Source organism: Oreochromis aureus, linkage group 23 (assembly GCF_013358895.1).
Source record: "Oreochromis aureus strain Israel breed Guangdong linkage group 23, ZZ_aureus, whole genome shotgun sequence".
Taxonomy (NCBI): Eukaryota; Metazoa; Chordata; class Actinopteri; order Cichliformes; family Cichlidae; genus Oreochromis; species Oreochromis aureus.
Genome location: NC_052963.1, coordinates 41,708,394 through 41,724,411, shown reverse-complemented (window position 1 = coordinate 41,724,411; position 16,018 = coordinate 41,708,394). Strand labels below are relative to the sequence as shown.

Here is a 16,018-nt window from a genome sequence, read left to right as displayed (position 1 = left end):
CATCATCATCCTTTTACTGTCACCTCCTAACATTCTCCTCTATTACCTTTTCTCCTTTTGTCCTTTCCTTCTTTACTTCTCACCCCCCCCTCTTTCCCTTTCTCCTTTTCATTCCGGTCTTGCCCATCCCCACCCCAAGCGCTCGCTTCTCATCCCCCATCCTCACTCCTTCTGTTTCCCCCTCCCCAGACTGAGGCAGCGTGTTATTAGTAAGGCAGCCAATGTGCCTGTCGGTGTGTGTTAGAGAGAGATAAGCACAGGTAGAGAGAGTTACATAAGCCTCTGTTGATTACTGTGGAGGAGAGGGAGAGCAAAAAAAGAGAGTAAGAGGTGAGAAAGAGCGAGAAAGACCGATTGGTGTACCTTAGTAAGTACATTGTGCTCTAATGTTGCCTGTATGGCTGGCTGGTGGGTGATAAGTAGGCCTAGGCTTCTGGGGCTGGTTGAAAGGACAGTCATTAGGTTGGACTTCGTAGACTGGCAGCTTGCTTCATAGATTGCAAGTTTGTTTTTGTTACTCTGTTTAACCGGAGACAAATAAACCTTTCTCAAGGTTTATTACATTAATATGGCATGACAGAGTGGTAAAAACAGAACAGGTGCATGGATTTAAGAAGCTGTTTTTATCTTTCTTAAAAATACCTGCATTGTTTTTCAAGGCTCGTTATATTTTACCAATTTTCACCAAGGAGCAAAACCGGGAAAGAAGCAATGCTTCTTATCTGTAGCTTGTTCGCCAGTATTCTCTATAAAAGTTAACATTTTAACGATCCGCGCTGTTTGAGTGGATCGTCTTTCTTTCCTATCATAAACACAGGCATCGTAGTTTATTTTGACCAAATCCTAAATACACCGTACTGCTGCAGTAAGTACTAACTAGCTTTCCAGCATGTATTAATCCGTTGCTGAATATAATCCCCAACAATTACAATCTTTTAGTCCTCGCTGAGTAACACTTTCTAAAAACTGCAGAGCTCTGCTGTTTTAGGAAAATGCTCAGTGCTTTATTATATATTTGTGACGCAAACCCTGGAAGAAATGGGCTTGGGGCTCTGTGTCACAGTCGGGGTGGGAAGGTTGAACGCTACGAGAGACTTTGGGTATTTTTAATTAAATTTTCTGAAATAAGGAAATCAGAGAATGTAATCCTTATCATTTCACAAGGCGGTGGAGATCTAACAGATGTTGAAGTGAAGGCTGTCTCACTGCAACAGTAATTGGATTCAGAACACATTTCACATATATATTTGACACCCCAATGGGATGTCGGGTGAACTTCGTGACACTGCAGTACATTCACTATTAGACGCACTGAGGAATTATGAGAACTCTAAATTTTAAGGCTTGTCAACAATGTTGCTGTGACTGTGGCGAAACCCATTCATTCTGTTTCATTACATGATCTGTGAGCATTCTTGACTGAACAGAGCCAACAGACACAAACAGGCACAAGTACAGCATGTGCACACATTTTGCTCGGTAGAATTATGGGTGATGAGGTTTCCTGCCAACTGACCTTTCTCACCTACTTACAATGCTACTGTGCAACCTCAAGGACAAGAGTAGCTGGTGCATACTTAAAACAAACAACAGAATATACACACACACACAAATCTTTTCTCTGTCTCGCTCTCATATAAACACTGCGCGTTTGGTCACGCTCCATCGAAAATGGTCATGGATACCTCCGGTCCTCTTTCCGCACTTCATTCTTAATAGCACCTCTTCAAGTCATAACATAAGTATGTGCGTGCACACGTGAATGGGTGTTTGTGTGTTTGTGTCGGGCCTTCATCTGTATGCCAAGCGTTTGTCTGGAGGCCCTCCAGCAAGAACCGGCTTAGAAGGAGCTCAAGGCCAAACAAGTGTGAGGATTAAAGGACGAATAGAGTCCTCTCTTCTGCTCTCATCTCAGTGGAGGAAGTGAATGAGCAGTGCTCTCGTCTTTCTTAACTACCGCTGAGGTGCCCTTGAGCAAGGCTCTCGGAGTTGCCAAGTGCCTTATAGAAAAGTCAGGTTATTGCAGTTATCAGAGTAAACTAAGGCATTGGGGACATTTAAATGCCCAGCGTCCATTAGCAAAAAACTGTTATTTACTATACCTCAGAAACAAACGCACTGTTCCCCACTTTTCACACAACATATGCACAAAAACAACTGTAATATGCAAAGAAAGCTGTAGGAACAGCAGAGGCTGTTGTTTACACTATGTACATCCCATTAGGATTGCTCGTTTTACTGCTTCTATCAAGCTAATTAAAATATGCAGGTACAGAGTTGGCACAAAAGGAAATAAGGGAAGAGAATTTGTGAAAGGCTGTCTGGGGAGAGGGAGGTAGAAAGGTTAAAAAATGAGAATTAAAAAAAGCATTTTTATGAAGTAAGAGTTAATGAGTTCAACCACCAGACATAAGGAAAATGTTGTGGTTCAAATCTGAGCCTCGCAGTGCTTTTTGTTCAGTAAAGACTCTGAGGTAGGAGGTTTCTTTGTGTATAAGTTCCAAAGTCAGAAAGTTGTTGCTTATATAGTTTTTTTTTTTTACTTTTCAGAAAAAAGTAAACAAATTATGTTAGACTACAGAGAGCAAATTAGTTTTGAAAATTATTTTTATATTGCCATTCTTTCACAAGTCGTGTTTCTGCTGCTGCAAGAGGACACTGATCACCACAGTTTGCAGTAATTGAGCTCCTTTTGTTGTGGTGACAGTTAAGAAAATACTTCCAGCACGGTATTTGAAAGAGGTAAGAAAATTGCAGAGAATATGCAAATCAGTTACCTGAAGAAAAATAAAAACAGAGAGAGAGAGAGGGAAAAGCACAATGCTGTAAATCCAGAGTACAGTCACATTTATGTATCTGTTTAAATGTTTAAACTGGATTTCACCTTATTAGAAGATAGGTAATTTTTAATGAACGGTTTGCTTCCGTAGAGCGTTTTTATCTTTCTGCTTGACTGGAAAGTAAATAACCTTCTGGTGCTCGTCTTTGGAGAAAAGAAAAGAACAAAAGGAGTGAGATGGTCAAGGTGCTTAACAGAATGAGAATTCAGGGGAGCGAGTACCATGAGACGAGCCAACAGGAAGTAGCGGGCTGGCATGAACAAAATGTGGAATAACAATAAGGAGTGCCTTTTAAGTGTGTGAGAGAGACTGCACACAATGATGCTCATACACAACATTCCCCTCTTCCTTACTTCCTCTCTTTTATTCAGCCTCAGTCACATAGACATGCCTGTGTGCACACAGTATTATGTAAATAGTCTCTTCGGCAGAGTGCTGCTGTCACTGCGCGAGCATCCTCTGGGCCATGCAGGCAGCCTCATTAAAACAAGGCACAGCATCCGTTAATAGATACACATATGTACACATATACGCATGTACATGTACACGTATAGAGATGCACACTTATTAATACGCACAATGCACCAGTAAAGGACCCACCGGGGGAGCTTCCCTAAATGTTCCTCTCAGGTGGCAGTCAAAAATATCGCCACGGAAACAGCTCAAATGTCACGGAGAACGATGCATGAGGAGGGCGTGCAGGGGTGACTGCGACTGGAATGAGCGTAAGAAAAGACTTGACTTTGTGGCTTTAAACACACTCTGGGTCAGTGCCACAGTGTGTAGCTGGTGTGTATGTGTGGGTATGCCTGTATTTGTGTTACTGTTAGAGCACAAATCCATTTGCATTAAAAATACTTTACAATTTATTACTTTTTTGTCTCTTTTACACTGTGAAGCATGATGTCATTGTTTATTTGTGCGGGATCTTTAAATAGGAGTGCTTATCACGTGCAAAAGTAAGAGTGCTACTCAGAAAACAGCACACACATCTTTTAAACATATAGACAGTAAACCTTCTGTCTGATACCTGTAAAGTAAAAGGGGCCCCTGTTTGTTTCTGATCTGCTGGCCCCGCAGGTGGCTCCAGAGGTGTTGGCTTCATCCGCTTTGATAAGAGGATAGAGGCTGAGGAGGCCATCAAGGGCCTGAATGGCCAGAAGCCATCGGGCGCTGCCGAGCCTATAACGGTCAAATTCGCCAACAACCCCAGCCAGAAGACCAGCCAAGCTCTTCTGTCACAACTCTACCAGTCCCCTAATCGCCGATACCCTGGCCCCCTTCACCACCAGGCTCAGAGGTTCAGGTGAGTACAGGGGCAGGAGGACGACAGAGGAGAAGGTGGGGAGGGGAAGGTTTTAGGCAGTTTAGACACAATCGTTACTTATATCTCTATAGGTGATGTGTATAATGCAGAGTTTCCAAACCTTTGGCGCTGACCCAGTATTAAATGTTTACTATAAATTTGACGAGCCCAGGAAATTTCCAGTTGAAGTGGAGTGGCTGGTCCACTGTTCAGTAATTTTGAAAGCAGCCTTGCAGACAGTAGGTTGTCCTTGAACAGCCAGTAGGAGCAGCCTGATTTTTTTGTCAAAGACGTGGCGTGATGAGCCATTTCGGGTGCGCCTGGTTCTGAAAGTAAAAGTCTTTCTCAGACCATTTCCCAGTCTCATTTAATTAACATGATCATGTTACATGAGTCACTGTTGGAGCACTATTAAGGACGGACGCAAGATGCTCCCAAGTACAAAAGAGAAACAGCTGCATTATAAAATACCTTTTTAATGAAAATCCAAAAGGATCCAAATGTGTCCACATAAGAACACAAGTTTGATGTTATCTACAATCTTGTATGAACTCAAATTAATTCACTTTCAGTTAAATTTCAGGTAAATTTTTGAAACAATTGGAAGCCTGAGACAGCGGGCTATCTGCTATAAAGCGATGAAAAGCACAATTCTTAGAAAGAAAGCTAATTTAAAGTGATAGCTATAACATAATAGCGTTGTGATATTGTTGCAGTCTTTCTTTTAGTGACTGAAACATACTTCCTAGAACCAGTGGCACCTCCTCCTTCCAGGCTCTTTTTCAGAGATATTTTAAAGTAGCAAATTGAAAACAAAGTGTAGACATAATATAATCAACAATGTGATTGGGCCATCTGCTCACAAGGTTGGGAATCTCAAGTTGAATGTCATCTGCTTATGTAGAAATTAAGGAAAACAAGTAAAGTATTTACTAGAAAGCTTCACAAACAGCCGTGCTTTGTGTATCGCATAATCTGAAACTGAAATATATTTGATTTAATGTTTACTGATCAGCTATCAGTCTTAAACTTCATACAGATTTTTCTTGGTCAACGTGAAAATCAGTGCATTCAATGTAGGAAACATGTCTACTCCAAACAACAGGCCTGATTTGGAAAACACGCACCAAGTGTCCATCATTATACAAAGTTAGATACCTCATTGGCCATTGCTGTATGTAGCCATTATATGTCCGTGTGTTCGAGGACTGCAGCCTTTTGCCAAAATGATTGTTTGCAATGTGTTTTATCAGATGTTGTAATTATTCATGCTCTCTGGATCAGGTGTTACCCTACATTTAGAAATTTAGGTGTCATATTTGTGGTTTGACATGTCTAAAAGAGCATACATTTCATGAAATTCAGCTTGCTATGCAGCGAGTAAAAATTAACTTTCCAGATGCTCTTATTCATATCAGTCTGCTCAGCTTTTGCGAGTGCTATAAAGCCGACTGTTCTGCTCTGTGTTTAAAATGTTATTTCTTTAAGTGTTTTATTAATGAAGTAGGAAGGTATTTTTTTGTTCTACACACTCAAGTCATGATAAGTACATCAAGTCACTTCCTCCATGTCCACAGGCTGGACAGTTACCATTAAACAAACCATACTGCAAATATTGTTAATCTTAAATTAGAATACAATATGAGTATGTTATTGCAGTAACATATATGCTAAAGAATTGTGAACACTTGTGCTCTATAGCATTGTGATGCCGTGGTTAGCACTGTTGCCTCACAGCAAGAGGGTCTTAGGTTCAAATCCCCACTGGGGATGCACCAAAAATCAGTCAACCCCCTTTGAGCAAGCACCTGGCAACAGTGGGAATGAAAAACTCCCTTTTAACAGGATGTAACCTCCGACACAGCCAGGCTCAGGGAGGGGCGGTCATCTTCCATGACCGGTTGGTTGTGATGGGTGCTGAATGCTGTCTCCAGGTCCTTTAGCTTCCTCCCACATTCCAAAGACATGCATGGGTTGGACAAGGTGTTAATGTGAACATGAATGTTACCTGTTTCTCAATGTTAATCCTTTCGAATATTGCTGGATTTTTACCATGTAAAGCGCTTTGAGGCAACTGTTGTTGTGAATTTCTCACTATATAAATAAAACTGAACTGAGCTGATGGACTGGCTCTAGCTCCCTGCGACCCTGAGTTGAATAAGTGGAAGAAGATGAGAAAGAGTCAGAGGTTTCCTGTCTTTGATAAGCTTCATTCTTTTCAGCTTTACACACGCTTGAGTAATATGTGGACATGTTGAACGCGATTCAATATCGAGTATCATGTTTCATTTCTCACATCTTTAACGAAGCAGATTTTATGAAAATGGGTTCAGAATTAAGTCATTTCTATAGTGTGTTTACTAGCAGATCCTGACTGGTCCAGCATGAGAACTACCCAGACACACATCAAATCACAAACACAATATCCGTGTTTCTATATCTATGGTAACACTTATATTCAGAGAGCATGAGTCATCCCAGTGTCTGTGTTACAACAATGCTGCACTTTCTCTCCTGTGAACAGTCATTTGGCAAAAGCATCCTCTGAACAACAGGTGTGAGCCTTGCACCTGGTGCAGGTGTCTGTAAGTCAGTGAGAGCTCTGCGTGGGTCCACCCAGATCAGAGAGGAACTGTTCATAAGAGACTGTGGGGTTCTGTCATTCACAACTACATGTTTCCCCTCATTTCATCATGCTGCCATCGTGTCGATGCTTCCCAGCATATTCAGGCCTGGGCAAAAACACATATTAGGAATATCTTTTTTTTTTTCATAATTTTTGTAAAACAAAAAGATGCATTTTTACTGTTAGGTATTGTCCTTTAATTTTACACTCATTCTGCATGATGTTGTCCACTGTTTTGGACCGAAAGCTGTCACCCCTATACATTAGCCAGACATGAAATACTATAAATACTGCATGAGTCTCTGGCTGCATTACAAGCTGACATTATTCAAGAGACTGAGGCCTTAAATCCAGTCAGCAGGGGGCCAGTTAAAACAAATCATTACAAAATGAATATCAGGATTTAAATTTTAACCCCATTTCAGCTTCCCAAAATTAATGTTATCGTCATGTCTTTAAAAAAACTTTTTGCCCAGGTCAGTAATCTTAACACCAAGTTAATATTCAGTAGTTCGTACACTGTGCGGCATCCTACCCAGTCATATGCTGTCATTAAAGACCCAAACATCATCATATTATGGCACCTAGAGGTAGTTTGAGCGTACTTCTTAAGCTCAAGTTACCTTTCACCTGAGTAACCAATAAGAAGATAGAAACAGCACACTATCATATGATCCAACAAGAATGTTTCAGAACTGAAGACAGAATATGTGCTTACACAATTTCCTCTCTTTCAATAACACTAAGCCGGTCGTGCTGTTTACTCTCCATCAAAGTCAGAGCTTGGAAGGTATTTTTCTTCTGGAGCGGCTTCCCTGGTGTGACACCTGAGCGATGTAGCGTGGCTGTGTGTCTGTGATACGCCAAGCCAATTTACAGGCTCTGCAGGAGAGCTGTCGCTTCTCATCACAACTCACAACCACAGGACACTTCCTCACTGTGTCCCTGTGTTCCCGCTCTCTGCTCCCGAGCCCTTTGCTAAAAACCTTAACACTTAAAAGTTATAAATGGGGTTGATATGTGTGGTTTCCATTTTTTTTACCTAAATTTGAGAAGTACTAGGGATAAAAACTGCATTTATTCAGAACCGATCTCTTGTTTTGCTTACTTCTAACTATTTTTGAAGTTAGACACATTTTATGTACACCTAGCAACGAGCACTGGAAATAAAATCCACCATAGATGCTAAAGTTGTTTTAGCTAGCAAGAATGTTGTTTAGGAGACCCAAGTTTTTAAAAATCGTCTTGGCACAATACAATCCTGCTGCAGCTATAATTACATCTGTCCTGTGTGAGTAAATCATGTGGGCCTGCCGTAACACAAGCTAATGTATAATGTGCTCGTACAGTCCCTCTCCAAGACGGCAAACATAATCGACTCAAGCACAATACGCAAAGCCCTAGATCCCCGCTTGCTTCCGATCCTCTGTCGTTAACTAATGGTACTAATTAGCAAATTAGCCTTATTATATCCAGGGCAGGAGCCAATTTTAATTGAACTGATTTTTGTTTCAAAAAGGAAAAGACAAAAACGCCCATTCCACCATTAACATGCATTGACAGACAGCACAAAAGCCCTATTATTTGCATCCAGCTTGGAGAGGCAGCGTGAAAAGCTGGCAGAGTGTTTGCGTGGCGAGCTTGCATCAGTGTGGATTCGTACATGTTTGAGAGAGAAAGGAGAGCGAGAGAGTGTGTTAGCAGCAGGTTGTTTTGTTGTGGCCCAACGGCCCATCGGCCAGCAGATGTCTTCATGCTCCCGAGCCTGGAGCGCCTCTCCTCTGAGCATCCTCTCCAATTGACTCATTTACCCACAAAGCAGGCTGCTCATTCCCTCCCCACGTAATGAGCTAATTACTGTTTTAATGATTCCGTATATCCTTTTCTCCACTTTTGTTCTTTGTTTTAGGGCTGCTTTTGTACTGCTTGGTAATTTTAAGTGAGAACAGTGCTGCGGTGCAGACACACCATGAAGCCAAACAATAAGCAGGTCTATCATTTGCCCGGAAGGTTTCTGTAAACTGTGAAAAGGTTATGTAATTTACCTCCAATGAGGGGTTTCAATGTAGGTCACCAGATTATCAATTTATTTACAAAATTGAGCAGTTCCCTCAGAAGATTATGTCTTGAAATTAATTTGTGAAATTAATATTTTTGAACACAGGTTAGTACAATGCTGCCGTGTTTTTCATTTATAAGAGAATTAGCTACAATTACCTGGCATCCTGGTGTTAAATTGTCCCTGATTAGAAGATTACTAATCTGTTATCTCTAACAGGCAGAGTAAATTTCATTTAACCTGATTAATACAAATAGTACTGTGATTATTATTATTAATATGCAAGATATTTATTACAAGGCTGCACAACTGCTTAAATAATCAGGATGTGTGTGTGTGATATATAGGCTATATTTCAAGGCGGTGATAATGTTGCCTTGAAATCTAGATTATTGAAATTTAACGTTCTTTAAAATGTACGCTGCATAGAAGATTGTGTGCCTGTGTGAGTTCCTGTTTTTGCAAGGAAGCAAGAGAAAAGGAGAAACAACCCTGACAGTCGAGTCAAAGTTAGAGAGTTTGTAGTGTTTTCAAGAGGAACGAGGCGTCGCTGGCCAGCTGTTGCTCAATAAGCCGTCGCCCCTGTCCATTAGGCCAGAGGAGTTAATAAGACATGAGACAGGCCAGACCCAAGTGAGGAATGAAGGTCATTGAGTCACTAAGCAGGCTGCATCCATCCAAGAGGGCCAACGTTTCATACAGCCCACAGGTTTCCGAAGCCCAGCTCACAGACAGACTCACACAAAGCCTGCTGGGTTCTTAAACAACACACAAATAGTAGTTTACCCCAGATGACTGCAATGGCTGTAGCTCGCAGGCTGAAATTATTACGAAAGCAGAACATCTCCCCAAACCTAACCCTTTTAGACAGAGCACACCCTCTGACTAACACGCTGCCATTCCACCCGACCTGTTAGCACTTAACAGGTTGACCCCAGCCACAAAGACAGCATTCACAATTTCACGCCTAGTTTAACATTCAGTTGTGCTTTTGTGTTTTCCCATCGCATAGAAACACGACTAATCATCGTCACCTCTCTCGCTCACCATCGTTCAAATGCCAAACCATTACACTGACAGAACTCTTGATCATTTCCTGCCATCTCAAGTGTTCTCTTAATCGAGTTAACACAAATTAAGGAGCGTAGAACCTTAAAATAAATTCTCATTTACCTCCATCGTAATAAACCATCGATGTGGTGTCATAAATTGTACGGATACCCACATGCAAGATTACGATTTGCAATTGTGTAGCATTGCGGCTAGGCTATCATACTAGTATAGCCTAGAGCAATGCTGTGCTAACACACTGCCTGCCCTTAGTGTTATGTGTGCAACTGTAATCCTGAACTGTGACCAGTCCACTGCTATAGTCTTGTGTAAGAATTAAATGGTCGCACCTACAGTAATATTAACGTGCCCGATTGCAGGGCTACGATGAGGCCTACGAAGAAGCTCAGTGGCCGACTGAGCGAGTGCAGAGCATACTGATTGTACTGTAGATTCACTGATTAACTGATGATAGCATTTTCTGGTGGGGCTCCTCAGTGTAATGGACCAACTATAGATGGGTTTGTTTGTTCTTGAGTGAGGAGGGCCATGCAGTTCCTGCAGGGACTTAACATTAGTTCCATTGAGTGAGTCGACCATCTGCCCACCATTAACCCCAGAACCCTCCTTCTCTTTACAGGCTGGACAATTTGCTTAATATGGCCTATGGCGTAAAGAGGTAATTAAAAACTTCACCCAATGCCAGATGTCCATGTTGACTCAGTGATTTTTCAATATCCTTTTTTCCTGTTTGTTTTTATTATTTATTTTTTTATTATTTTTTTCCTTGCATTTTTGCAATCACTTTGCATTTGCAAATTCGTTCAAGGTCAACTGCATCCTTGGTTCTTTGATTTGTTTGTATGTTTTTTCCCCCGTCAGCTTCAGTTGGCTTTAAAACCTTCCCAACCACTCAAAGTGTAAAAAAAACCCAAAAAACAATCAGCCTTGTTTTCAGTGGTGATGAATTTGCTTTGTTTTGATTATGAAAGTGCTGGTGTTGTTTGGATTGTTTTGGGTTGTTTCAACAGATTTTGTTCTCTGGTGTAAAACTTCTCATTTCTAGGTGTGTTGGTTTTTTTCTACTGGATTCAGGTTCTCCTGCCTTGTCGCCACAAATCTAGAGCTTGGTCTCTCTTTAGGGTCAAATTTTAAATTTGTCGCTGTGAATGTATGTTAGAATCAAACATTTTGTGAGTCAGATACAACCTATAACCTATGTATACAATCCGCTGTGTGATTTACAAAATTTTGCATACATTCTTGGTAGTGCTAATAGAATTCAAGAAAAGTTTAGCTAGGACTTCTGATAAGGCTAGATGAACCTGGATCCCTGCTGGAAACAGGAAATGCTGTTTCACTGCAGACAGTTCCAGCTTTGCTCGGCACTGCTCTGCTCAAACTCCTTTCCTTCGCCTCCATGTTTCATTTTGCTTTCTCACCACCATAGGTGTTACATAACCCAGAGCAGCAGCCACTGTGGTGATAGATGTTCCATGTGCTGACGGTGGCACCTTGCATGTTGCAAGCACAGGGGGCATCATCAGTCAGTCAGCTTAGAAACTCAAACAGAACCCAAGGTTTAGCTCGAGAGATATTTTCTCTTTGCAAGTTCCTCTAAAAACCTGTAATTTTGTCAAACAAGATCATGTTTTTGCAGAATAACACTCTCATAGTGATGCAATATGACATTCAAAGGTTTAACCCTCTCCAGTAAGCACTTTACCCTCAATCCGTGTCTTTACATAATTTTTTAAAAAGGTGAAAATAGGTGTCTGATTTAGCGGTCCTGATTGCAAAGCATGTCATCAAGTTGCAAGTGTTTTTCAGCGATCTGGGGCTATTATTTGAAAGGAAAGAGAAGAAAAGCGTTAAGAGCTGGAAATGGTTTAGCTTTAGAAAGGATAGAATAGATATCTGGTCAGCTACACAGTTGCTATGCAACCCGTGGTCTTGTCTGTAACATTGGTTAGTGCTCGGTCCCGCTCTGGTGGGTATGCTTGCATACACGCTTACACCCATACGCACACATACATACAGGCACACTCATTTCCACCTTCACAAATCCAGTGTAAGCTAGCCTTCATTTAGCCACAAACCTGACGTTGTCCAGTTTAAACTTACAATTGGCATGAAGTTTTTTTTAAACATGAGAGAGGCCTGAGTGTGCCTGAGCATGTCAGACAATGAGGCCTTTTTAGATTCATCCTAAAGGATCCTCTCAACAAGAAAGGGAGGCCACATGATTTGGTGTCTGTTATAACCTAGTTTCTTGTTGCAAGAGTCCTGTGGTGGTAGGTAATTTTTCAAATCAAAATATTGCAGATTTATAACTATGAGTCCATGTCATCTTAATTATACACTAATTTTATCTAAATCACAAAGTGTAATTGCTGCAAAGAGCTGCTTACAGTTGATGATCTTGCTAGCCTGAGGCAAGTATTAGCATTCGAAACAACCACAAGCAAACTCTGTATGACCAAAGTCATGCAGGAAGGTCGTAGTGATTGACCACATATAGTCACTGGAAACAGGAGGCTCTGGGCCCCGAGCAGCAAGCAACGCTATCGATCAGTGCCACGAGCTCTGGAGTTGAACAGATCAGAACGCTCTGCATGAGGGGAGAAGGGGGAGGAATACACTTTGTACCTTAATGCCACTGGGCTGTAAAGTGCTTCCATTTTCCATTTAGTTTGCTCCCTCTTCCCTCCCTCCTTTTCCTTAAGAAAGCAGCCATCTCTGAGACAGCTGCAGCAAAGCGGAAATCTCAATTAAAGCACTCCCAATAATGCCTATAGTCGTTTCTTGAAGAGAGGTGGCATAAGAAATGAACCTTTTTATCTCATTTACCTTTTATTTAAAAGTGGGGGTATTTTTTTCTCCTCTCCCTTTCCTTTGAGCGGAAAGGCAATTAAGTGAAGTCAACTGAGGATTCAAATCTCTTGCATCACAAGAAAAAGGAGAAGATTATGAGGCGAATGAGAACAGATTTAGCAGGCTGGTGCATGATCTTTCATGAATTTCTAGCAACAGTTTAATTCAGCGACTTCCTGCAATTTAACACCTAAAGGAGCCACTCAGGGGCACAAAGAGAAAACCTTCATCTGCATCTCCTTCAGCAGAAATACAGCGTAGCGCACACAGCGTCGTCGTCATTCCAGACAGGAGACTTTTCAGAGCCAAAGAGTTCTTGGAGGATTTAGTGGCAGCTTAGCAAACGAATGCAGACTGCCCTGACATATTTGCACATACGTTCTTACGGAGTACTTGCATGTTTGTCTGATATGGTGTGGTTTGGCTTTGAGATCAGTGGCTTGACCAGAATATTTGGCTGTAGAGAGTAGCGTACGATTCAGGCAAGGATCTTGGCAGGACCTTTTTGTTTTTCACTGGTTAGGGCGATTTCATGTACAGCAGATGCAGACACTGTTTCTCTGTGTGCCTCAACTTGCCCAGTTAACACTTGCCGTTTTCTCTGTTTTCTCTTCTTCTTCCCAACTGTGCCTCTCCTCTCAGGTTTTCACCTATCACTATTGACAGCATGACCAGCCTGGTTGGCATGAACATCCCCGGGCACACGGGCACCGGTTGGTGCATCTTTGTGTACAACCTGTCCCCAGATTCAGACGAAAGCGTGCTCTGGCAGCTGTTTGGGCCGTTCGGCGCAGTCAACAACGTCAAGGTGATCCGTGACTTCAACACCAACAAGTGCAAAGGCTTCGGCTTCGTCACCATGACAAATTACGACGAGGCGGCGATGGCCATCGCTAGTCTCAACGGCTACAGGTTGGGCGACCGCGTCTTGCAAGTCTCCTTCAAGACTAACAAGACACACAAGTCCTGAACTTTACCAGGTAGAAGCAGTTGCCCCGCGACTTTGTCTGCTCCAAAATTGCCCCCAACCCCCCCTACCCCCACCTCCACCCATCCCTTAGCCCCTTCAGTCACTACCACTACCACCCTACTACAGCCATCCAACACAGCAAACTCCAACCGGAACATAAAGCAACCAACAAACCATCAAGCAAATTGAACTAGAAATGGCTTATATTATAACTTTGGACCTATAAGCCAACGTTGCCTAAGTATTACAAAAATGAAATGATGAAAACGTTCACGAGTTTTTGGAAGCTCCTGCGATAATGCAGGCTTCTCTTTGTTGTATATTCTTTCCGTTTCTTGTGGTTGTTACAATGTTTTTTCTCTTCTGTGTAAAACAGTAGCAAATCCCTGTATCCCCTTATTTCAGAGAAGAGAACGTCCTCTTTCGATTGGAGCCTTTTCTCTGTCTTGATTCAGGATTTGTTTTTCTTTTGTAAATCCGGATCCACTGTCGGTAGTATTATATACCTCCCCATCTAGTAAACGGGAGGCGGCTCTTTTTTAAATTGGTGAACCATTCATTCATTTTTAGCGTGTATTTCAAAGCGTCCCCTTACCGATTACAAACGGGATTCCACGGGATCCCGGTAACTCTGATGTAGAAAAAAAATGAATTTCTAACATTGTTTTTGTTTTGTATCGCAAACAAAACATAATGTCTTTCCTCACTTGGGGTTCAGGGAGATGGGGCAAGGGAGGGGATGGGTTAGCTTTGCTGATGACACGTTCAGTAATTTAAGAAAAAAAAAATAACACTGTTGCCAAAGAGAAGATCTCTTTGCTTGGAAAAAAAAAAAAAACGCGTTTAGAAAAAGATAAAAATAAATAGAAAGATCTATTTTTATAAATGATAATTAAAATAATAATTATTGAAGAATTTTTACAAGAATCTGGATTTGAAAAAAAGAGAAAAATATTTTGACTGGCTAACTAGGGGGGGCCGGGGCGGGTGGGAGGGGGCACCACCTTGTCTTGTCGTTCTGCCGTGGTACTTTATAGGATCGGAGGTTGTTTTTTGGGGAATCCAAGTTGGTAGCGATTTTGTAGATGGAAGGTTTTGTGAAAAAAGGATGCAATCTGAGGCAGGTGATTTTGGTAATTTTTCACACATGTACTAGTGCATAATTATTCAGCGATACCCAAAAGGGAAGGGAGAGGGGTCTTTCCGAGGCCTAACCATCCTCACAGTCCAGAGCCCAAAGCAAGAAGACCCTTTGTCCACTCGTTTTCCTGTTTTTGTCATCAGTCGATATGGGATCTCAGTAAATAGATATATACACATCTATCCATTTAGAAGCATACTATACATTATCTATATCATTTTCTTCGCTCTTACATTTGAGAAGAACTTCCTTTTAGCGATCAACAGTAGGTGCTATACTACATTATTCACATATCTTAAATATCCAAGTTTGTTGTTCTATGTGTTGTTTAAAGAAAAAAAAATACTTTGATGTTGGCATTGAATTGAGCTGCTGTTCTTTGTTTAATATTTGTTTAATGTTGGCCCAGAAATCTGGTGAGACTATTTCTTAACTGAATAATCAGATTTGAGTAAACCGGGCCTTGTAAGAATCACTGAACAAATTTTTTATTTGTTTTTGGGTTTTTTTTGTTGGTTTGCTGACTTTTAGGTTACTTGCTGAGCGTGAAACGTTTGTCAAAACTTAATGATGATTAGCTAGTTCCGTTAGTCTAGATATTTGTTTCCTTAAAAAGGATCTATGACAACTGTGTCTTTATTTGCTGTGTACAAATAGATGATATATATAAATATATATATAGTCTACATTTGTTTTACAATATCTACTGTACTATCTGAGTTGTCACTGTTCTTTTGTTCGTTTGAGCTTGTCTTTTTCATATGACAATTTATTATGAAGTGGTGGTTCAGTTACTTAGAAAAACTTGTGAGGAAACTGTTCAATTGTTGTCATGTTGCTTGTGGAGAAAAAAAAATTGGATTAACTTTTAGTTAACTACCGCGGCAAAAGAAACCGAACAAAAGCTTAGAGTATAAACGTGTTGGTTTAACGGTTTGTTTCCTTATCTATTTTTGAAACTATTTATTTTTCTATTTATTTGTATTTATTCTATATTTATGATTCATTAATTTATCTGTGTATTTATGTATTTATTTGTTTGTTTCATTGTCTGTGTATTTGCGTGATTCTGGTACAGGGAGGGGGGCGTTTCTGAGCAAAAGGGAACAAAGCGACTAGTGGAGAGGCTCTTCCAGTAGTCCACTGCACTGA

General features: G+C 41.1%; 1 protein-coding gene across 9 annotated transcripts in view; it reads left to right on the top strand.

Annotated features, from left to right (window-relative positions):
- elavl4 (ELAV like neuron-specific RNA binding protein 4) overlaps positions 1-14,696 on the top strand; it is a 77,649-nt gene extending 62,953 nt beyond the window's left edge. For 8 of the 9 annotated variants that reach the window (XM_039607500.1, XM_039607498.1, XM_039607502.1 and 5 more), the window contains 3 exons: positions 3,921-4,146; positions 10,522-10,560; positions 13,398-14,696. In XM_039607500.1, coding sequence (XP_039463434.1) covers positions 3,921-4,146; positions 10,522-10,560; positions 13,398-13,725 — 593 coding nt within the window. In that variant the 3' untranslated portion in view covers positions 13,726-14,696. The remainder of the gene's footprint in view (positions 1-3,920; positions 4,147-10,521; positions 10,561-13,397) is intronic. The other variant, XM_039607499.1, reaches the window with a different exon arrangement.
- Positions 14,697-16,018: the final 1,322 nt, after the last annotated feature.